The 24,754-nt window shown below is 39.9% G+C and overlaps 1 protein-coding gene and 1 pseudogene across 9 annotated transcripts; one reads left to right on the top strand and one right to left on the bottom strand.

The window, feature by feature from the left end:
• Positions 1–107: 107 nt before the first annotated feature.
• LOC133657249 (transcription factor 7-like 2) lies at positions 108–24,500 on the top strand. 9 transcript variants are annotated; one of them, XM_062058342.1, is made up of 12 exons: positions 1,585–2,032; positions 6,233–6,327; positions 6,410–6,474; positions 6,826–6,914; positions 7,049–7,144; positions 9,396–9,895; positions 10,763–10,984; positions 11,931–12,180; positions 12,270–12,379; positions 14,629–14,788; positions 21,307–21,414; positions 21,578–24,497. In XM_062058342.1, exons 8-12 carry the CDS (start codon positions 11,932–11,934, stop codon positions 21,638–21,640), a joined length of 690 nt encoding a protein of 229 aa, XP_061914326.1. In that variant the 5' UTR covers positions 1,585–2,032; positions 6,233–6,327; positions 6,410–6,474; positions 6,826–6,914; positions 7,049–7,144; positions 9,396–9,895; positions 10,763–10,984; position 11,931; the 3' UTR covers positions 21,641–24,497. The 9 variants fall into 9 exon arrangements, with proteins under 9 accessions (XP_061914323.1, XP_061914326.1, XP_061914322.1 ...); XM_062058338.1 differs by having other exon boundaries at positions 7,046–7,144; positions 9,396–9,808; XM_062058336.1 differs by having other exon boundaries at positions 7,046–7,144.
• LOC133657844 (cysteine-rich protein 2-like) lies at positions 4,647–5,103 on the bottom strand (annotated as a pseudogene).
• Positions 24,501–24,754: the final 254 nt, after the last annotated feature.

The raw sequence follows: 24,754 nt of genomic DNA, 5'->3' as shown, positions 1-24,754 counted from the left end.
AATTTTAAATTTCCCACTAAACTTCCGGTTCGAAACGCCTCTGAGGGTTGACGTATGCGCGTGACGTCAATCATTGAAACGGAAGTATTCGGACACCATTGAAGCCAATACGAAATAGCTCTGTTTTCATCTCATTATTCCACAGTATTCTGGACATCTGTGTTGGTGAATCTGTTGCAATTTGTTCATTGCATTATGGAGAAAGAAGCTGAGCAAGCAAAGAAGAAAGTTGTCGGTGTGAAGTGTCTATTTTGCGAGGGAAGTCAGCAACAACACGTACACAGCCGGCGCTTCTTTGTTTACATTCCCGAAAGATGCAGTCAAGATGGAAGAACTCGGACAACAGAGACTCTTACCAGGAGGACTTTGATTTGGATACACAGTTGCGATAACGTGAGTACACAGCTGCGCTTCCAAACATTTGATCGCTTGCTATAACTAGCTCGAGCTAGTAGCTAGGAGCTAGCATTAGAATTAATTTGTGGCATATTAAATATAAGCCTGGTTGTGTTGTGGCTAATAGAGTATATATATGTCTTGTGTTTATTTACTGTTTTAGTCATTCCCAGCTGAATATCAGGTCCCACCCGCGCGCTTCCAAACATTTGATTGCTTGCCCGTACGTGCGTGTCATGTACGTAACTTTGATTAAATATATAAGCTTTATGAACTTTGGGTTAGGTGAACGGTCCTTTGGGCTGAGTGAGTGTGTGTGTTATGCAGGTGTTTGAGTTGTATTGGCGGGTTATATATACGGGATCCCGTCCATATTACCCGCTCGAGCTATAACTAGCTCAAGCTAGTAGCTAGGAGCTAGGAGCTAGCATAACAAACACCTAGGTGTTTTTATGCGGGATTAATTTGTGGCATATTAAATATAAGCCTGGTTGTGTTGTGGCTAATAGAGTATATATATGTCTTGTGTTTATTTACTGTTGTAGTCATTCCCAGCTGAATATCAGGTCCCACCCGCGCGCTTCCAAACATTTGATTGCTTGCCAGTACGTGCGTGTCATGTACGTAACTTTGATTAAATATATAAGCTTTATGAACCTTGGGTTAGGTGAACGGTTGTTTGGGCTGAGTGAGTGTGTGTGTTGTGCAGGTGTTTGAATTGTATTGGCGGGTTATATATACGGGATCCCGTCCATATTACCCGCTCGAGCTATAACTAGCTCGAGCTAGTAGCTAGGAGCTAGCATAACAAACACCTAGGTGTTTTTATGCGGGATTAATTGGTGGCATATTAAATATAAGCCTGGTTGTGTTGTGGCTAATAGAGTATATATATGTCTTGTGTTCATTTACTGTTGTAGTCATTTCCAGCTGAATATCAGGTCACCCCCGGCTCTCACAGCATCTTCCACTCCCCACTAGTCCTTCACTTGCACTTTCCTCATTTAAAAATATTTCATCCTCGCTCAAATTAATGGGGAAATCGTCGCTTTCTCGGTCCGAATCTCTCTCACTTCATGCGGCCATCATTGTAAACAATAGGGAACTTTGCGTATATGTTCAATTGACTACGTCACGCTACTTCCGGTAGGGGCAAGCCTTTTTTTTATCAGATACCAAAAGTTGCGATCTTTATCGTCGTTGTTCTATACTAAATCCTTTCAGCAAAAATATGGCAATATCGCGAAATGATCAAGTATGACACATAGAATAGATCTGCTATCCCCGTTTAAATAAAAAAAATTCATTTCAGTAGGCCTTTAGGAGGGTTTTTGGAAAATGTTTTTCTCCAATAGGATTCCCTGGTGGTCCTAAAAAGCTTGAGAGACCTGTTGGTCAACTCTACTAAATCACTTTATATTTTCTACTAAGTGTAACATTTTATTTTTGTACTATTATCTTTTCGGAGCGTGTAGTTGATTTTAGTCTTCACTCTGTACGTGACGCCATTTTGGACAGAATACTTAGTTTTCATTACACTTGTGTGACCCTTAACTGCTCATTAATGTGGATATCACTGCTTCTATATCGAGTTTCCGACGTCCTGGAGGCCAATATGAACCCAAGAGATTTAGAGGTAAGTTTAAGTTTCTAACTTAAAAGCAAATTAGTTCGATGAATCATGTTTACTTTTGCTAACATGAGCAACTAATGCTAGCGCGCTAGCTAGGTCTGTGTAACTTGCTATCAACAAATACTTTATATTACTTTTAAATACATCGACGTTTACTTTTAAATACATCGACAAAATAAAGCGTCTTATCTTTTTTTTTTTAAATCGAAAAATGCATAGTAACTGTAAATGTATCATTTTTTGGAGAGTTATTGTTACAAGAGATCAATCTGTTGAGCACAGAAACAATAAAATTAAATTTTTTATGAACCATAATGTGTTCCAGTGTGTCCTAAGATGCAACAACAGATGATAACTACAAGAGGCAATTGCGTGTGAATGCTCCAATGCTGAAGTTGAACTGAAATGTTGACAGAATGTAGTATGAATGTAAGAATAGTTTGAATGTTGGAATGGTTTGAATGTTGAAGAGCTGACTCTGAACTGAAATGCTAATGGAATGTAGGGTGAATGTAGAAATGGTTTAAATGTTGAAACGGTGTGGCGCAGTTGGGAGAGTGGCCATGCCAGCAAACTGAGGGTTCCTGGTTCGATCCCCACCTTCTACCAATCTTGTCACGTCTGTTGTGTCCTTGAGCAAGACACTTAACCCTTGCTCCTGATGGGTCGTGGTTAGGGCCTTGCATGGTAGATCCCACCATCAGTGTGTGAATGTGCGTGTGAATGGGTGAATGTGAAAAGCGCTTTGAGTACCTTGAAGGTAGAAAAGCGCTATACAAGTATAACCAGTTTACATTTACGTTTTAAATGCTGTAATGGTTTGAATGTTGCAATGGTTTGAATGTTGAAGAGTTTGAATTTCCAGGGAAACCGGAATTTGGTTTGGAACCTCGGAAAGTGTTAGTTTGAATGAGTGGATATTTTACCATGAATTGATTAACGTGGACCCCGACTTAAACAAGTTGAAAAACGTATTTGTGTGTTACCATTTAGTGGTCAATTGTACGGAATATGTACTGTACTGCCTGCGATGAGGTGGTGACTTGTCCAGGGTGTACCCCGCCTTACGCCCGATTGTAGCTGAGATAGGCTCCAGCAACCCCCCGCGACCCCAAAAGGGACAAGCGGTTGAAAATGGATGGATGGATTGATGTACTGTACTGTGCAAGCTACTAATACAAGTTTCAATCAATAAATCAATCAAAGTGGAATGTGTTAATGTTGGAATGAGTTGAATAGGTTGAAAAATGTCCCTTCATTTTAATGGGAACTTCCTTGAAATTTTGGGAAAAGCGGGATTTTTTGAAAATGATTAGGAGCATGAATGTCCTGAATGAGCTGAATTGGTTGGTGTTAGAATTGTTTAACTCAGGCAAGAAATGTTCAAGTAGTAAATGTATTAGGGAATTTCGGGAAAATGGGGAATTTGTTTGAACTTGGAAAAATGGTAGTTTGAATTTCCCGAATGGTGGAATGGGTTGAACAATGTGGGAATTGTGGAAGTTAGAAAAATGGCCAATTCATTTTGGATGGGGAAGATAAAAAAAAAAGGAATTATGGGAAATCCGGGAATTTTTTTTAGAATTGTTGAAGTAGAGCACACAATTCCTGAACAGGCTGAATATTTTGAAGTTGGAACGGTTTGAATCAGATGAAAAATGTGGGAATTGTGGAACTTTGAAGAATGTCCCATTGATTTCAATGGGCATTTCAGAAAAAATTGTGAATTTTGGGAAAGCAGGAATTTTTGGGAAAATGATAAACAATTTGAATGAGTTGAAATGGTTGGTGTTGAAATTTTTTAAATCAGTGTAGAAATGTTGAAGTACTAACATGTTGAATTGAGAAACGGTATTACGGAATTCCTGGAATTTCGGGAAAATGGAGAATTTTTCCAGTTCAAAAAACAACTTAATTTTTTGTCCTGATTAAGAGGAATGTTTTGACGGTGGAACGGTTGAAATGCGTTAACATGTGGAAGGAGTAGTCGCCAGAAAAAAGGGTGGAAATAGGGTTTTTTTGAAAACCAGGAATTCTGGAAAATCCTGGACTTTTTTTTAACTTGGAAAAAGGGAAGTTTGAATTTCCAGAATGGTTGAATGGTTTGAATAGGTTTAAAAATGTGGAAATGGTGGAAGTTTGAAAAATGTCCAATTTTTAATTTTGAATGGGAAAAATGTCCCGGAAAACCTGGAATTTTGGGAAATCAGGGAATTTTTGGAATTTGTCAAGGAAAAGCCCGCGATTCCCGAATAGGCTGAACAGTTTGAAGTTGGAACGGTTTAAATCGGGTGAAAAATGTGGAAGGTAGAACGCGCCAAAATCTGGAGAATAATAATAATAAATACATAAATTTTGGTGTAGAAATTTTTTTCACACAATTATAAACAAAAGACAGTAACAGTCGTTAGGCAGTGTGTCGAGTAGCTAAGGTAACGGAACACTCGGCACAAACAATGGGATTGTTACGACTAATAATCAATAACAAGAGAAACATGTTACAGCTTATTTTCAAGGTGTTGAAATGACTGGAATCATAAATAACTTTGCAGTTATACAGAACACACCACAGCTAATACTCTTGGTCTTTGCTCGCTATAAACAATAGCGCGGGCAATCACTGCGCAGGCTCGCAGATGTAGCTGCCCACGCCGCCCGTGTTGATGCCATTGGGCCCGAAGAGCACGGCGTAGCACAGCTTGTGGCAGTACGGCTGGCAGTCATGCTGTGCATGGCTGCCAGCGGACAAAGTCTTGTTGCACCTCTCACAGCGCAGGCAGGGTGATGCCAGTCTTTGCCCAGTGATGTTACCTTCTTGGCAAAGTACACTTTCTTGTTACATCTGGCACACAGGTTTGCCTCGCCGGAGAAGGTGGTGATGCTGCTAGTTTTAGAGAGAGGCTTGCCTGAAAACGTCTTCTTCTCCTCCGCTCTGGAGGACGAGGAGTTGGGCTGTTGTTGGCGGGGTGTCGTACACCTAGTACAATGTTAACAATGTTAACAGAAAATGATATAGGTTACCTGGGTGACCAGTTAACTTACTCCAGTTGCATGCAACCATCTTACCTGGACATGAACCCACTAGGTCAGGGGTGGGCAATTAATTTTTACCGGGGGCAGCATGAGCAACCCGAGCACTGCTGGAGGGCCACATCGACAATATTTCAATTAAATTTTGCTCAATATTATTTTTGATATATACCGTAAGATAAATAATAATAATAATAATTAATAATAATAGTAATACTTCAACATAGTGTGTGTAACAGCATTCCATGACTAATATAAATAAATTAACATTAATAATAAATGACAGTAAAATAAGCACACGTATGACTGAGGAGTCATAGTGTAACTTTGTGTGGTGTTTGAGTTGTCCGACTTTTTGTGTGGCCATAAACGCACCAGTGGTTTAGTGCTATGCGTGTTGGTGACCGATGACAAGTTGGTTTTGGCCTGGTTTGTACGGCAGAAAATGACTACTTTTTCGAGATAGAATTGTTTTACTCATGTTTTTGGTGTGGTTATGTCCGAATATAAACAGTTTTGCTCAATAAAGTGATCGATATAATTTCTGTCCTCGAAGCATCTCGATAGACGTTACAATAATTGAACGGTGTTCAATTGAACGGTGTTGACGAACACCGTTAGGGCCGCTTGTTGTCACTGTCACTCAAAGTTGCATTGCAAAATTACATAGAATAAATATGTTTATTTTGTTTAGAATTCAGATGGGATTTGATTTGGTGCGCGGCATATATTTGCTGCGCGCAGCAGACGCTTGAGCAGTGCGCAATTGCGCAGGCACGCACCTTTAGAGGGAACGTTGCTTTGCAGTCCATGTCTTGTTGAAAACACGCCATTCTTCATCAACTTTTCTCTTTTTAGTGTCTCGGGTGTAAACCGTGCATCACTTGTCGCTGCATGTGCACCTTCACTCGCAGGTTACACACGGACACACGCCCATAAATAATACTTTTCAAAATAAAAGCAGCACAGTTGTATTGCGCGCACGACATAGATGTTTTTTCAACTTTATTTTGTAATTAATGATTGCAGCTGTTCACATTCACTCACAATCATGCACACGCATACGTCCACACGGAAGTAATACAAATAACGATTTTCAAAACAAAAGCAGCGCCGTTGTATTGCACACTCGACAAAGATACTTTTTAAAATTTATTTTGTAATTTATAATAGGCCTCACGCGGGCCGGACAGGGACTCACAAAGGGCCGGATGCGGCCCGCGGGCCGCAGAATGCCCAGGTCTGCACTTGGTGATGTTACCAAGCAAGTAAGATTTGGAAAACCAAACATTCAATTAAAAAATAAAACTATTTGATGGACTATATCAAATTCCTCCTCCTTCTCCACAGTAAATGAACCATCAGTACCCGGTCTCTGAGTGGCCTGTCCATCACCTGCATGCTCCCACACCATGGTAAGAACTTTACCACACACACACACTCACTCACTTTACACTCGGTAGTTAAGTGAACAGAGGATTTAATTGGAGTGTTCATTAAGAAGTACAAAATATATCAGCTTTTAGTATGTATTACTTACATTAAGCAAATTGGTCTAGCATAGCAAGTGTCTGATAATAAAAAATAGATTGTTAAGCAAGTTTCATGGTGGAAAATCAAGTTCACTAAGATCCGTAAACCCACAAAATCGACCAGAAGTTCTCAGGTTGGATGACAATGTTTTTATTTGGCGTCTTTTTTGTGATCAAGTACGTCTCACCAATGGACACAGTTTGACTCCATACAAGTTTTTGTGTTCTCATCAGTGTCTTGAAGTACTCCCAAAGATGCTGCCGGAGTGTGCAACTATAACTCATAAAGACATTCCTTCCTCCGCAAAGGTCTCCACATCAAAGTAAGTGTTGGGTATTTTATAGTTTTCATTTCACTTTTAGTAGATGTTTACAATTTGGGTGGATGTTTGGAGGTTTTTTTTTTTTTACCATTGAATGATTTATACTTATTTATTTTGTTTGTTTGTTTTAGTAGAAAGAAGAAACGTGACATCCTGGAGGGTGGAGAGAAGCCCTATATTAAAAAGCCACCAAATGCCTTCATGATCTTCAGAAAGAGCAAATGTCAAAGGTCAAAGCTCAGCTGAATATCAGTAACAACGCTGATGCCAATAAAGTCCTGGGTCACATGGTTTATATATTCACACTATGAACGTGTATGTATATGTGTACACCAAGTAAACTGCTGTATTTTTTCATATACAGTGGTTTCTAGAGGTGTTTGTTTACTTAAGTACCAGGCATTAATTTCAAGAGCAGTCAACCTTTATTTGTACAAATGCTTGTGGAACTAAACTATCTGTTGTATGTTGAGTGGTGAGTAGAGAATTGTTACTTTCTTGTTATGATAGGAATGTAATGTGTATTTTCCTCACATTAGCAGTAGTTTGTATCAGTGTGGCCTTGGTTATTTAAAGGCCTACTGAAACCCACTACTACCGACCACGCAGTCTGATAGTTTATATATCAATGATGAAATCTTAACATTATAACACATGCCAATACGGCCGGGTTAACTTATAAAGTGACATTTTAAATTTGCCGCTAAACTTCCGGTTCGAAACGCCTCTGAGGATGACGTATGCGTGTGACGTAGCCCGACGAACACGGGTATGCCTTCCACATTGAAGCCGATATGAAAAAGCTCTGTTTTCATTTCATAATTCCACAGTATTCTGGACATCTGTGTTCGTGAATCTGTTTCAATCATGTTCATTGCATTATGGAGAAGGAAGCCAAGCAAGCAAAGAAGAAAGTTGTCGGTGCGAAATGGACGTATTTTTCGAACGTAGTCAGCCACAACAGTACACAGCCGGCGCTTCTTTGTTTACATTCCCGAAAGATGCAGTCAAGATGGAAGAACTCGGATAACAGAGACTCTAACCAGGAGGACTTTTGATTTGGATACACAGACGCCTGTAGGGAACTGGGACAACACAGACTCTTACCAGGATTACTTTGATTTGGATGACAAAGACGCAGACGTGCTACTGTGAGTATGCAGCTTTGGCTTTTTTTTGCGTATGTACGTAACTTTTTTAAAATATATAAGCTTTATGAACCTTGGGTTAGGTGAACGGTCTTTTGGGCTGAGTGATTGTGTGTGTTGATCATGTGTTTGAATTGTATTGGCGTGTTCTATGGAGCTAGGAGCTAGCAGAGGAGCTAGGAGCTAGCATAACAAACACGCAGGTGTTATTATGCAGGATTAATTTGTGGCATATTAAATATAAGCCTGGTTGTGTTGTGGCTAATAGAGTATATATATGTCTTGTGTTTATTTACTGTTGTAGTCATTCCCAGCTGAATATCAGGTACCGTGAGTATGCAGCCTTGGCTGCTAAACATTCGATAACTTGACCGTATGTGCGCGTCACGTACGTAACTTTTTAAAAATATATAAGCTTTATGAACCTTGGGTTAGGTAAACGGTCTTTTGGGCTGAGTGATTGTGTGTGTTGATCAGGTGTTTGTATTGTATTGGCGTGTTCTATGGAGCTAGGAGCTAGCAGAGGAGCTAGGAGCTAGCATAACAAACACGCAGGTGTTTTTATGCAGGATTAATTTGTGGCATATTAAATATAAGCCTGGTTGTGTTGTGGCTAATAGAGTATATATATGTCTTGTGTTTATTTACTGTTGTAGTCATTCCCAGCTGAATATCAGGTCACCCCCGGCTCTCACAGCATCTTCCCTATCTGAATAGCTTCAACTCCCCACTAGTCCTTCACTTGCACTTTACTCATCCACAAATCTTTCATCCTCGCTCAAATTAATGGGGAAATTGTCGCTTTCTCGGTCCGAATCTCTCTCACTTCATGCGGCCATCATTGTAAACAATAGGGAACTTTGCGTATATGTTCAACTGACTACGTCACGCTACTTCCGGTAGGGGCAAGCCTTTTTTTTATCAGATACCAAAAGTTGCAATCTTTATCGTCGTTGTTCTATACTAAATCCTTTCAGCAAAAATATGGCAATATCGCGAAATGATCAAGTATGACACATAGAATAGATCTGCTATCCCCGTTTAAATAAAAAAAATTCATTTCAGTAGGCCTTTAATAATATAGTAAAATTGGAGGCAGGACTAATTTCACTGGCTTGCCAGTCATAAAGCAGAAAATAGTTATTTCTCTGTCAAAGTTCCCTCTATTGAAGTTTGCACTTGCTGCTCGGCCGTAAGAACATGCTCATGTTGTTCTCTCTTTGATTGAATTCACTGGCAAGTTATGCCAGTATGTTGTCACAGCAGCCTTATATTTATTCAAGGTGAAAAAGGTTGACTGTGTTGTGTAACAAAATAATTTATGTGTCCACAGTGGAGGTCGCTCTCAGCGTCGCAGCAGGAAAATTATTATCAGCTTGCCGACGTAAAGAACAGAATCCACCAGGAGTTGTACCAAAATGATCCTAAATATACCCCCATTATTTATTATTTACTTATCTATCTTATTATTTATTATTTACTTTTCTATCTATCTATCTATCTATCTATCTATCTATCTATCTATCTATCTATCTATCTATCTATCTATCTATCTATCTATCTATCTATCTATCTATCTATCTATCTGACAACTATGTAAGTCCAACATAGTCATGTTCATCAGTGAACATTCATCTATCAGTTCATGTGAAGTCTTCCTTGTATTAATGTGTGTGTATGTCTTTGTGTGTGTGTGCCTGTTACAAGGCAAAAGAAAGCAGAAGCAGAGAGCAACAGTCTTAACAAGTATGTACCATCAATGTGTTTGTCACTGTGTGACAGAATAAATACGCAGACCTTCCAACATGAATATGCTTTGCTGCTCCCTACTAGGTATGCATTTTTACATTCAGGAATGCTTTTTCCTCCAATTTGGGCTCAACATTTTACTGTTGTAATGTATTGACTAGGACCAGCTACATAAATGCTCCCCTTCACTCTTAAATTACCATCATTAGCTTGGAACAAAAAAGCTAACAAGTAGTCGATGAGGATGGAGTTTGCTCTCAAACGTCACGTCACGCACTCAACGCTGACAAAGAGCCATAAATGCAGAGGTGTTCAATGTGCGGTACAGGAGCCATTTGCGGGCTGTAGCTCGTTCTTTATTGGTTCACAGCAAATTGTAGAAAAAAAATGTAACTGCAAAGCTTTGAAAAATAAAGCTAAAGTCTGAGACAAACCTCATATTTTGTTAGATCTTCTGGGGTAAGACATCCAACCGAATGCCTACAATATTTTTAACCTTCATTAATGCATAAAGACATTAATCACAGCTGGGATCTCCCCTTAGCCCCACTTAGATATAAACACTTTAAATGTTATTGTGTAGGTATTTGTTATCTTGTGAGATAAGATAAGATAAAATACAAATTTGTTGAGGAAGTTACTGTGTACCACATTATTGTTTACATGACAAATATCCTGTCATGTTTTTATGTTATTTAAATTAATAACAAAAGTGTGCATGCCAGGATTAGACTAAAATAATTACTTATCTCACCTTTTCTTGTGGTCCCGCAAACCAAGTAGTAGTGATTTGTTTGTCATCTGGGTTTAATGGTAATCCAATTTTGCGTGACCCAGTTTGACTAAATAGTCCCATGTAAAATGTTGTGGACAAATAAAAACGTAAATATTTTTATTTTGTCGACGTGAATGTGAGTGAATGTTGTTTATCTGTGGTGGCGACTTGTCCAGGGTGTACCCCGCCTTCCGCCCGATTGTAGCTGAGATAGGCTCCAGCGCCCCCCGCAACACCGAAGGGAATAAGCGGTAGAAAATGGAGGGATGGATGGACATCAGAACAGGTGGGAGAGCCTGAGAGGAGAAGGAATGACACGGGAGGCTTCAGCCAACAGTCTCGGCACAGCAGAGACAGGAGGAGATATGCGGACATCATATATTATAATTCCTACAAAGGTACGTTTGTCAATCTGTGATGTTACAAATGGTCCACTATTAACTGAATACTGCAAAACAACATTCAGAGTTATCCAATCACTGTAAATGTATCGTTAATGACTGCTGGTTAGGAGATGATGACGTAAATCCGTAACTGCATAAACTTGACCGTTACTCAAAGTGATAATTACGAGGGCTGAAAAAATGTGCAATCATTATCAAGCGATGACAAAGCCTGTAACCATGGCAACCATTGAACAGTTACAAAGACATCTTTGAAAACATGTGACATGTATACAAGACACCACCCACCAAAAATATGTTATTTTAGTCAACAATTTGGTTTTCAGAGCGACTGAAGTGAAAAGCTGCCTAAGTGAGCTAACTAAACATTTAGTTATTACAACTGGTGAGTATTTCAATGATGCTGTTTGTTTTGAGTTGACTCAACACAACTAATCAAAGTGGATGATGTGAGTACTGTGATGTCATATTAACTGTGATTCAAGTTGTAGATACTATAGTTATTGTAGATTCTGAAATGATGTACATTACAGTGAGGTCAATTATTTGTCCTGCTTATTTTGTAAGTTTACTCCCTTATAAAGACACGGACACTACAGTTTTACCAAAAGGGAAAGAATACTAACAAAAATCTGAAGAAAACATTACAGGTTGTAAATTAAGTTGTATTTAATTGCTTGAAATAATATGTCAAATCAAAAAGAGAACCCTGAATGAAACAGGGGTGAGCCTGGTTAATGACGTCAATGGAGTTAGGACCACAGCAGAAAACCATTAGGGTCCCGCTTCTCAACAAGACACACAATGAAGTCCTGGGAAAACGTTATGTGCTCAGATGAGACAAGATTTACCTGACTCAACGTGTTTGTGGGCAATGAAATGCTGACTGACCCAATTTGTACAAATTTGTGTGCTCCCAAAATATCCATCTTTACACCAGCATGGAGCCGATGCCAAGTGAGGCTTCCGTGGAGGAGATGAAGTGGTACGAGCTCCTAATGCCGCTCTACGAGCCTGGAGATGAGATGGGCTATCTGGGAGACCGTCAACCTCATCCACCACAACCCACACCTATCGACCCCGAGGACCCGCCACTGTCCACTTTGTTGACAGGAAGTGAGGAGCACGGCCACTCGGATGACTTCTACAACCAGGGAAACACTGTGGAGCAGTCTGACATGTCGTACCAAGTATGAACAAGAATCTTGTTGTTGGCCAAAAATGGAGACCACCTGACTCAATTGTGTTTGTATGAGTGCTGCTACTTTTTGTGTTCCAGCAGTGCCTTGAAGAACCTCCGATGACCCTGCCAGAGTGTACAACATGGCCTTTTGTTGAAATGCAGCTAAATGATCATCCTTCTCCCCCAACAAAGGTCTACACATCAAAGTATGTTTAAAAAAAAGCACAAATGTGAACCGTATTATTGACCGTTTACATCAGGGGTGTCCAAAGTGCCATTTGCGGTCCGCAGCTAATTTTTTAAAGGCCCATGGCACATTATTAAAATACTAGTAAAAGGAACAAATAAAACAATATTAAAGTGCAATTAAAAATTTTGCGAGGAAAATTTTGCAATGTTGACTCTGATACAATGCTGCCATGCAGGCTGTTTTTAAATAATAATAAACCAAAATCCAATGTTTTTGTGAATGTTTGACATATTCAAAGCTCCAATTACTTAACATTAAACATTGCACTTTGAATTATGTTTTGGGGGAAATATTGTATATTTTGTGTGTTTGCCTTTTATAAAAAAGAAAGTTTTCTCTAACAAAAAGGGCATAAAACAAACAAATGGAAACAATAATAATAAAAACTTATAATAGACAGATTTAGATTTGGACTCAAGTGTCAAAAGTAAAAAGACTAACACGGACGGCGTGGCAAAGTTGGTAGAGTGGCCGTGCCAGCAATCGGATGGTTGCTGGTTACTGGGGTTCAATCCCCACCTTCTACCATCCTAGTCACGTCCGTTGTGTCCTTGGGCAAGACACTTCACCCTTGCTCCTGATGGGTGCTGATAGCGCCTTGCATGGCAGCTCCCTCCATCAGTGTGTGAATGTGTGTGTGAATGGGTGAATGTGGAAATACTGTCAAAGCGCTTTGAGTACCTTGAAGGTAGAAAAGCGCTATACAAGTATAACCCATTTATCATTATTTATTTAACAAATGTGTGACCATTTTAACGCTTTTATGAGTTGGGCCCTTTTGGATCCTCAAGAATTGTATTTATTTTTTTAAACTGTCATTGTTCAAAAAGTAATAATCAATTAAAATCAATAGTGTTATGAATTATTGACCTGTTCAAGGATCTTAATACTTCATAAAAATAATGCACTTTGAATTTTTTTTTTAGATAATTTGTATTTTTGCCATTCAAAAATGTATTTTCTTTTACAAAAAGGGCATAAAACAGAAAAAAAAATGTTTTCTTTATATCAAGAAAGCAACCTGGAGTTGATCCAGAGATATTGGCGTTAAAAATAATAAAAATATTAATATATGACTTTTTTGTAAAATGTTTATGACTTTAACCCTTTCAGGTCCCCGGGACCAAGGAGAGCACTAAAGATTGAAAAAAAATCTATATATTGTATTGGTTTTGAGAAAAAAATATATAAAAATGGCCCCTGCACGCTTTCTCTAACAAAAAGGGCATAAAACAAACAAATGGAAACAATAATAATAAAAGCTTATAATAGACAGATTTAGATTTGGACTCAAGTGTCAAAAGTAAAAAGACTAACACGGACGGCGTGGCAAAGTTGGTAGAGTGGCCGTGCCAGCAATCGGATGGTTGCTGGTTACTGGGGTTCAATCCCCACCTTCTACCATCCTAGTCACGTCCGTTGTGTCCTTGGGCAAGACACTTCACCCTTGCTCCTGATGGGTGCTGATAGCGCCTTGCATGGCAGCTCCCTCCATCAGTGTGTGAATGTGTGTGTGAATGGGTGAATGTGGAAATACTGTCAAAGCGCTTTGAGTACCTTGAAGGTAGAAAAGCGCTATACAAGTATAACCCATTTATCATTATTTATTTAACAAATGTGTGACCATTTTAACGCTTTTATGAGTTGGGCCCTTTTGGATCCTCAAGAATTGTATTTATTTTTTTAAACTGTCATTGTTCAAAAAGTAATAATCAATTAAAATCAATAGTGTTATGAATTATTGACCTGTTCAAGGATCTTAATACTTCATAAAAATAATGCACTTTGAATTTTTTTTTTAGATAATTTGTATTTTTGCCATTCAAAAATGTATTTTCTTTTACAAAAAGGGCATAAAACAGAAAAAAAAATGTTTTCTTTATATCAAGAAAGCAACCTGGAGTTGATCCAGAGATATTGGCGTTAAAAATAATAAAAATATTAATATACGACTTTTTTGTAAAATGTTTATGACTTTAACCCTTTCAGGTCCCCGGGACCAAGGAGAGCACTAAAGATTGAAAAAAAATCTATATATTGTATTGGTTTTGAGAAAAAAATATATAAAAATGGCCCCTGCACGCTTTAATTTTTCAGTTTGCAGCCCTCAGTGAAAAAAGGTTGGACACTAGGTTTTATATTTTAACTGAATGTCTGAAAGATCTTTTCTTCATTTGTACTTAAACGTTTTTTTCCTTGTTTTAGTCGAAGGAGGAAACGCGACGTTCAGGAGGACGGTAGCAAGGCCTACATTAAAAAGCCCCCAAATGCCTTCATGATCTTCAGGCAAGAGCAGAGGCTAAAGGTCATGGCTCAGTTTGATATCCGTGACAGCGCTGTGGCCAATAAGGTCCTGGGTCACATGGTGAGTGTTTACATTGTGAGAAATGTATACTGTTGATCAATACACATTTTAGGACAATTGGTAGTTTCATAAATATAACGTTTGTTACTAACTTATTACCAGAAGAGAAGCAGCCGTATGGAGCTAAATTAGGGTCAAACGTTCCATCATGTTGCCACACCCCTCAGTTGATGGCACACGCCCCAAGCAAAATTTGGGCGAAAAGTCTGAATCTGAAAAAAAGATCAGAAATCAGAATCAGATTTATGGGCCAAATTTGTTTAAAGGAGCCATAAGTAGTAATCTGGCCAGAAATGGTACTGCAATCACGGTAAAAAATTCTGTAGTCCCCTCCCACTCTCCATGACTGAGGTTGCCAGATACGCACCCAAATCCGAATCCTACTCCAAGGTACTTCAAATGGCAATCGACGAGTCCTATGCTGTAGGTTTCTCTTGTTTATGCTTCTTGCAAGATTGTTTACTAAGTAATTATGTCACATTTTACTGATGTCGATTAGCCAAATGTGTTTGTAAAGTTACGCAGAAATATTTTAGTCGGGACAGATTTTTGGTGTTACCCTGCTAAAATGTCCAGTTTGACCGGACGGACCACCATCGAAATGTATTATAATGATATGTGATATATATATTGCATAGGCCTACTTTGATGGCAAGCCAAGGCCAACACTAAAATTATCGCCACATTTCTTTCAGGATAACTCCATGTTGCATCCAAACTGAAGCACTGTATTCTCTTCCATGTACGCACATCCCCACCTTTTAGTGCAGAGTGCAATTCTATGAGCTAACCCACGTTACACATAAACCACGTTATAGCCTACTACCATGTCAATACACAAAGTAGAAAATCATTACATGTAATGCATTATATTGTGCCAAGCAAATACCACCCCATCTGTGTTTGATGCACATACAGTACCAGAAACCGCAATTAGCCGTGCTAATGTTGGACCCCATTTCCTCAGCATATCAGCATATTGAGAACGAAATAGGCACTGACACTACCCATATCCACATAGGTTTTATTTGTCGAAAATATATTTTGCCCTGTCAGTTGGATGACACATCGACATACAGGCTAACAGGCATATATTTCCCCATTATCCTATATGTCGATGTGTCGATGCCGGGCTAGCGTGCTAAGCATTCGTTGCATGAACATACGAGCTTTGTTAGACAAGATCATAAACCGTATTGGACAATATGGATTACATGCGAAATGTCAATTTCCATTTATTACAAGTAATAAGAAAACGTAAATGCCTTACTTACCTATCAAGGAGGAAATTAGCAAGTTTGGCGTCTGATGAAAAAATATTTTCCGCCTTCAATTGTCTCCATCTTTCAAAGGCATCCCCGATACAAATCCTTGTTTTCTTCCTGGCTTTGTGATGAATAAGTTGAGGATCGTAACGAGGCCTTTTAGATTTACTAAGGTCTGACATGTTTAGTAATTTTACCAGTGGCAGTAGCTTGATGAAGAGGGCGGTGTGTAACTGGCAACCTGGATGTGACACACTCACAGACTTTCTAATTGGTCAAACGGTGGAGTTATAGAGGTATTCGAAAATAACATGATTTATTAATGCATTTTGACATATCAGGGCCATTTAATGATGTCTTGACATGAAATGTCTAAATATGGCACCTTTAACACACACAGAATTTGACTTGGTAGATTTAGCTCTCTTTGTTCAATACAAAAAACAAAAAAATATGCAACAACTCCACTGTGGCAGCCAGTAAAAATCTGAAACAAGAAAAAACCCTGTAAAAAATAAGTTTTGAATCTAAAAAAACAAATATTTGAAACTGTAAAAAAAATTTAATTGTAAAAACAAAAAGATTTGAATAAAAAAATATATATCTGAAACCGGAAAAAAAATTGTAAACTGTAAAAGAAAGTGCTGAAACAGAAAACAATGTGTAATTGTAAAAAAAATAAGATTTGAATTAAAAAAAAAAGAAAATCTGAAACAGGAAAAAAAGAAACTGATCAAATTAGATTTGCTCAAATATCAATGTATGAAAGTGAAAATGAAAAATAAAAAATGTATTTAAAATAATTACCAAAGTGGTACATAATTATATTCAGCCTAAAAAATGTGTGCGCTTATTTGTATTTTTAATACACTGATGTATTTTTAAAACTTTATTTTTCCTGTTTCAAAATTATTTTTTTTAGGTACAAAACTTTGGACCAAAATTAGCTCCATCAGCAGCAGCCAAGGAAAAGGAAAAAATAAGTGTCAGTGTAGAAGCTATTTATGTTGCTGTGCTGCTGCTACTGTGTTACACTAATACAGAGTTTTTGCAGCGCATTCTCAGACACAGTGGAAATAGTAACAGTAGTCACAACTTCATACAGCAGACATTTTTTGACTGCAGACTTCACACTGCGACTTTTGATCAATAATAATTGTGTGAATACTCCAAAGCCTTTACACACATGGTTTTCTACACCAAAATTAATCTATTTATTGTTATTATTATTGTTTGAATGCTCCAAAGCACTTGGAAGTTTTTCACCATTTTCCCCAAAATTCCCGCGTTTCCCGAAATTCCCAAATTTTGGGGAAAATCCAATTGTACTGTCTTATGGTTTTAATGTTGACAATGTTGTTGTTGGTGATGCTGTGTTTTCCGATCACAGTCCTGTCATGTTCAATTTAAGTTTGGACCCTGATGTAAAACCGCCTGCCGTGCGTCATGGCCGTGTTATTAGGTCTGACACTGCAGCCGCCGTTTCTCCTTTGTTCACTGTGTCCATGCAGAGTATATCACACTCTGCAGACACTGAACAATTGATGTGCTCTTTTATTTCCACATGTTCTGAGATTCTGGACAGTATAGCGCCCCTCAGAGCTATACTGTACGTCCAAAGTCAAAACAGGAGCCTTGGCTCAATGACACCACGCGCAAAGCTCGGCGTCAGTGGCGGAGGGCGGAGCGTAAGTGGAAAGGGGATCACTTGGAGGTTTCTTAAAAGAAAGTGTGGTTAAAGCTGAGAAAACAAAATATCTGTCAGACTTCATTTCATATAGTGTCAGTAAGCCACGTGTTCTTTTTAAATCTATTAGTTCTGTTCTTAATCCGAATCCAGCCACTTCACTGGAGATGACAAGTGAAACTTGTGAAAATAGTTTAAAAAAAACAGGTCTCGATCCTACAAGTTTCTCAAATTATCGGCTCATTTCTAAATTACCTTTTGTGTCAAACATTTTGGAGAAATGTGTTCTTGCGCAACTGCAGCCTTTTTTATATGAAAATAGCACTTTAGATTTCAGTCTGGATACAAAGCTTTGCACAGTACTGAATCTGCACTTTTAAAGGTTTTTAATTACTTGCTTTTAATGTCTGATTCTGGCAGCTCTGCCATTTTAGTGCTTTTAGATATTACAGCTGCCTTTGACACAGTCGACCACACAATTCTTTTAGACCGCCTGAGAGACTGTGTGGGTGTCAGGGCGACTGCATTAGAGTGGTTCAGATCTTACCTGCCAGAGAGGTCCTTCTCTGTCAGGCTGGGGAACGCCACCTCTTCTTCTGCTACGCTTTACTGTGGTGTCCCCCAGGGATCTATTCTTGGCCCCATCCTGTTTGCTCTTTATCTCCTCCCTCTTGGAGAGATTTTTAAGAGGCATGGAGTGTCTTATCACTTTTATGCAGACGTCTGCCAAATTTATATGCCGATTTCAAAAGGCCACGGCCCCCTGACACCCCTTCTCAACTGTCTATGTGACGTCAAGGCTTGGTTAGCCCAGAATTTTTTAATAATGAATGAGGGAAAAATGGTAATTTTAGTTTTTGGTCCGGCCCTCACTGACTTGGGACCATTGCAAAATTATGTGCGTCCCAAGGTCACCAGCCTTGGCGTCACTATAGACCGTGATTTTAAACTTGACAAACAAGTCAATGGCGTTTTAAAATCGTGTTTTTATCATCTTCGTCTTTTAGCAAAGGTAAAACCGTTTTTATCTTTTAACCTTTTTGAACAAGTCGTGCATGCTTTTATTTCAAGTCGCCTGGACTACTGCAATGCACTTTATGCTGGCATTAGCCAAAAAGCTCTCTCCCGGTTGCAGTTAGTCCAGAACGCGGCAGCACGACTTTTAACAGGGGCCAGGAAACGCGAGCATATAACCCCAATTCTTGAGACTTTGCACTGGCTCCCTGTTCATTTTAGAATTGATTTTAAAACCTTGCTGTTTGCTCTTATAGCTTTGCATGGACTGGCACCTCAGTATATCTCGGACCTCATCCAAATTTACAATCCTGCGTGCGCTCTGAGGTCCGAGAGCCAGCTCCAGCTCGTGGTGCCCAAGACCAGACTTAAAACCAGGGGAGATAGGGCCTTCTCTGTGGTCGGCCCAAAGCTCTGGAACACTCTGCCCCTCCATGTTCGAACTGCTCCCACAGTGCAGTGTTTTAAGTCTCGTCTTAAGACCCACTTTTATTCTCTGGCTTTTAACACTATGTGAGTTGTGTGGTCCTCTGTGTTTATAAATTTTAATTTTAATTTATTGTTTTAATTGGTTTTACCCTTTAAAATAGTTTTTTAATCATATTTATTTCTATATTGTTTTTATATTTATTTATTTTTTGTTTTTATTCAGTCATTGGTGGAGCCAAGGGTAATATATGAATATTGTTTTTTAATATTGTTGTGCAGCACTTTGAAAACATTTTTGTTGTTTAAATGTGCTATACAAATAAAGTGGATTGGATTGGATTGAAATCTCGTTTTCAGTGAGGGTTGTACTCCGCCAAGGCTGCCCTTTGTCACCGATTCTGTTAATAACTTTTATGGACAGAATATCTAGGCGCAGTCAGGGCGTTGAGGGGATCCGGTTTGGTGGCGGCAGGATTAGGTCTCTGCTTTTTCCAGATGATGTGGTCCTGATGGCTTCATCTGGCCAGGATCTTCAGCTCTCACTTGATTGGTTCGCAGCCGAGTGTGAAGCGACTGGGATGAGAATCAGCACCTCCAAGTTAGAGTCAATGGTTCTCGCCCGGGAAAGGGTGGAGTGCCATCTCCGAGTTGGGGAGGAGATCTTGCCCCATGTGGAGGAGTTCAAGTACCTCAGAGTCTTGTTTATGAGTAAGGGAAGAGTGGATTGTGAAATCGACAGGCGGATCGGTGCGGCGTCTTCAGTAATGCGGACGCTGTATCAGTCCGTTGTGGTGAAGAAGGAGCTGAGCCGGAAGGCAAAGCTCTCAATTTACCGGTCGATCTACGTTCCCATCCTCACCTATGGTCATGACCGAAAGGACAAGATCACGGGTACAAGCTGCCGAAATGAGTTTCCTCTGCCGGGTGGCGGGGCTCTCCCTTAGAAATAGGGTGAGAAGCTCTGTCATCCGGGGGGAGCTCAAAGTAAAGCCGCTGCATCAAGAGGAGCCAGATGAGGTGGTTCGGGCATCTGGTCAGGATGTCATCTGAACGCCTCCCTAGGGAGGTGTTTAGGGCACGTCCGACCGGTAGAAGGCCACGAGGAAGACCCAGGACACGTTCAATCAATCAATCAATCAATGTTTATTTATATAGCCCTAAATCACAAGTGTCTCAAAGGGCTGTACAAGCCACAACGACATCCTCGGTACAGAGCCCACATACGGGCAAGGAAAAACTCACCCCAGTGGGACGTCGGTGAATGACTATGAGAAACCTTGGAGAGGACCGCATATGTGGCCATATGTGGCCAGCCGTTGGGAAGACTACGTCTCCCGGCTGGCCTGGAAACAACTCGGGATCCCCCAGGAAGAGCTGGATGAAGTGGCTGGGGAGAGGGAAGTCTGGGCTTCTCTGCTTAGGCTGCTGCCGCCGCGACCCGACCTCGGATAAGCGGAAGAAAATGGATGGATGGATGGGCATTTGAAATCAATGGGACATTTTTCAAAGTTCCACAACTCCCGCATTTTTCATCTGATTCAAACTGTTCCAACTTCAAAAATATTCAGCCTGTTTGGGAATTTTGTGCTCTACTTCAACAATTTAAAAACATTTCCAGGATTGCAGTTTAACTTCAGCATTGGAGCATTCCCACCCAATTCCTACAGGAATTGCCTCATCTAGTTTAGCATGATTTTCTCTTTGAGGCATCACATTTGTTTGATTTGTTTGTTTTGCAAGTTGAAATGAAAGGGAGCTACTTTGAAGGCGATGACACATGAAACACCACCTTTCTATTGGTGGAAAAACAGCGTATCATTAATCATTCAAAGATTACCAATAGTCCTCTGTTAGTTTACTTTGTGCTTTCAACAAACTCCTGTGAATTACATAAACATGTACACTCTGGCCACTGGTGTTTGGCAAGTTAAAGAAATTTGGTTTCGGATCAAATCATTTTTACGTCCATAACGGGATGGATCACTGGGTGAATGAAAACGATGTAATACATACGCCACACGCGCTGTTAACACACACAGACAGTAACCAGACTATAGAAGAAAAAAAGAGCCACAGGCCACACTTTGGACACCCCTGGACTAAAGTGTGTGATGTGTCCACAGTGGAAGTCGCTGTCAGAGCCCGAGCAGGAAAAATATTACCAGCAAGCAGACGTGGAAAAACGGCTTCACAGCCAGATGCACCCAAACTGGTCCTGCACAGACAACTATGTGAGTCCATGGTCATGTTTTCAACTTTGAAGATGCTTCTGTCAACTCATATGAGGTGTGTGTTTTGTGTGTGTGTGTGTGTGTGTGTGTGTGTGTGTGTGTGTGTGTGTGTGTGTGTGTGTGTGTGTGTGTGTGTGTGTGTGTGTGTGTGTGTGTGTGACAGGGCAGAAAAAGAAGGAAGCAGATGGAAGATTTGCCAATAGGGAATCCATCAATGAAAGTGTGACTAAACCAATCAATGAACAAAATGTCACCTTAATCGACTTAAAATTATAACTATGAAATCATACAAATCCATGTAAAATATTCTTCCCTTATTATGATCATAGTGCACAATAACATACACAGCAGACCAAAATTACACCATTATTATGTTTGTTGTGTACTGGAGTTATAAACATCCGTCACTTTGCTTCAACATTGTCACGTCAAATGCCACTGTGTGACTAAATAACACTGACTAATAAAACATATCTGACAAAGGTTAGAAAGAAAAACACTTTTTAAGCTACAATATTTCTAAAATGTCATTTTGTTTGTTTGAATAACTTACTAACTTGGATACATTATCAGCCAATGAAGGTCATCACGTTTGGTTTGTTTGGGCTCTTAGTGGTCATTTGATAGTACAGCGGGTCAAAAAACTAGGGGACAATAATTTGAGGTAGTGTTCCCTCAATTATCGCGGGAGTTACATTCTATGTAGGTGCATTTTGTAGGGACGCTATTAAGTATTTTATTGGATTTTACATAGGCTCTTCACACAGCTTTCACACACACAAGGACTCGTTAATACGATAAACGCGTAAAATGTATCTAGAATATTGTTAAACTGAAATACTGTTGCTAAAAGGTACTATTATATTTCACCAAATTTCAAGGCCAGTGTCATTAAGCGCAATAAATATTATTCTCCAACACTCACCAGTTTGCCACATTCGTGAACTGTGGGCCTTTAAAGGCCTACTGAAACCCACTACTACCAACCACGCAGTCTGATAGTTTATATATCAATGATGAAATCTTAACATTGCAACACATGCCAATACGGCCGGGTTAACTTATAAAGTGCAATTTTAAATTTCCCGTGAAATATTCTGCTGAAAACGTTTTGGTATGATGACGTCTGCGCGTGACGTCACGGATTGTAGTGGACATTTTGGGACAGCATTGTGGCCAGCTATTAAGTCGTCTGTTTTCATCGCAAAATTCCACAGTATTCTGGACATCTGCGTTGGTGAATCTTTTGCAATTTGTTAAATGAACATTGGAGACAGCAAAGAAGAAATCTGTAGGTGGGAAGCGGTGTATTAGCGGCTGGCTGCAGCAAAACAAACATGTAGCCGGTGTTTCATTGTTTACATTCCCGAAGGATGACAGTCAAGCTTTACCATTGGCCTGTGGAGAACTGGGACAACAGAGACTCTTAACAGGAGGACTTTGAGTTGGATACGCGGTACCGTGAGTACGCAGCTGCAGCTTCCAAACATTTGATCGCTTGCCCGTACGTGCGTGCCGCTATGTGCATGTAACGTACATAACTTTGGGGACTTTGGGGAAATATATGTGCTGTATGAACTTTGCGGAGGTGAACGGTACTTTGGGCTGTGGGATTGAGTGTGTTGTGCGGGTGTTTGATTTGTATTGGCGGGTTGTATGGACGGGAGGGGGGAGGTGTTTATTATGCGGTATTAATTTGTGGCATATTAAATATAAGCCTGGTTGTGTTTTGGCTAATAGAGTATATATATGTCTTGTGTTTATTTACTGTTTTAGTCATTCCCAGCTGAATATCAGGTCCCACCCGCCTCTCACAGCATCTTCCCTATCTGAATCGCTTCCACTGCCCTCTAGTCCTTCACTCTCACTTTCCTCATCCACAAATATTTCATCCTCGCTCAAATTAATGGGGAAATTGTCGCTTTCTCGGTCCGAATCGCTCTCGCTGCTGGTGGCCATGATTAACAATTTGCAAATGTGAGCAGCTCCACAAACTGTGACGTCACGCTTCTTCCGGTACAGGCAACACTTTTTTTATCAGCGACCAAAAGTTGCGAAATTTTATCGTTTATGTTCTCTACTAAATCCTTTCAGCAAAAATATGGCAATATCACGAAATGATCAAGTATGACACATAGAATGGACCTGCTATCCCCCGTTTAAATAAGAAAATCTCATTTCAGTAGGCCTTTAAAGGCCTACTGAAACCCACTACTACCGACCACGCAGTCTGATAGTTTATATATCAATGATGAAATCTTAAAGGCCTACTGAAAGCCACTACTACCGACCACGCAGTCTGATAGTTTATATATCAATGATGAAATCTTAACATTGCAACACATGCCAATACGGCCGGGTTAACTTATAAAGTGCCATTTTAAAATTCCCGGGAAATATCCGGCTGAAACATCGCGGTATGATGACGTATGCGCGTGACGAAGTCCGAGTAACGGAAGTTATGGTACCCCGTAGAATCCTATACAAAAAGCTCTGTTTTCATTTCATAATTCCATAGTATTCTGGACATCTTTTGCCATTTTTTTAATGAACAATGAAGGCTGCAAAGAAGACAGTTGTAGGTGGGATCGGTGTATTAGCAGCGGACTACAGCAACACAACCAGGAGGACTTTGTTGGAGCGCTAGCCGCGCTAGCCGCCGACTTCACCTTGACTTCCTACGTCTCCGGGCCGCCAAACGCATCGGGTGAAGTCCTTCGTCCTTCTGCCGATCGCTGGAACGCAGGTGAGCACGGGTGTTGATGAGCAAATGAGGGCTGGCTGGCGTAGGTGGAGAGCTAATGTTTTTAGCATAGCTCTGTGCAGTCCGGTTGCTAAGTTAGCTTCAATGGCGTCGTTAGCACAGCATTGTTAACCTTCGCCAGCCTGGAAAGCATTAACCGTGTATTTACATGTCCACGGTTTAATAGTATTGTTGATTTTCTATCTATACTTCCAGTCAGGGGTTTATTTCTTTTGTTTCTATATGCAGTTAAAGCAAGATGCTATCACGTTAGCTCGTAGCTAAAGCATTTCGCCGATGTATTGTCGTGGAGATAAAAGGCACTGAATGTCCATTTCGCGTTCTCGACTCTCATTTTCAAGAGGATATAGTATCCGAGGTGGTTTAAAATACAAATCTGTGATCTACAATAGAAAAAGGAGAGTGTGGAATCCAATGAGCCAGCTTGTACCTAAGTTACGGTCAGAGCGAAAAAAGATACGTCCATCGCTGCCTCTCAAGTCATTCACTGTAACGTTCCTCATCTACGAATCTTTCATCCTCGCTCAAATTAATGGGGTAATCATCACTTTCTCGGTCCGAATCTCTCTCGCTCCA

Source organism: Entelurus aequoreus, linkage group LG09, assembly GCF_033978785.1.
Source record: "Entelurus aequoreus isolate RoL-2023_Sb linkage group LG09, RoL_Eaeq_v1.1, whole genome shotgun sequence".
NCBI lineage: Eukaryota > Metazoa > Chordata > Actinopteri > Syngnathiformes > Syngnathidae > Entelurus > Entelurus aequoreus.
The sequence above is the reverse complement of the archived record's forward strand: the minus strand, read 5'-3'. Positions and strand labels throughout refer to the sequence as shown.

Excerpts from the sequence above, each read along its gene's own strand:
- LOC133657249 (XM_062058334.1), top strand. Across the intron at positions 14,789-21,306 it reads ATAAGGTCCTGGGTCACATG|TGGAAGTCGCTGTCAGAGCC; the intron begins GTGAGTGTTTAC and ends ATGTGTCCACAG. Across the intron at positions 21,415-21,577 it reads GGTCCTGCACAGACAACTAT|GGCAGAAAAAGAAGGAAGCA; the intron begins GTGAGTCCATGG and ends TGTGTGTGACAG.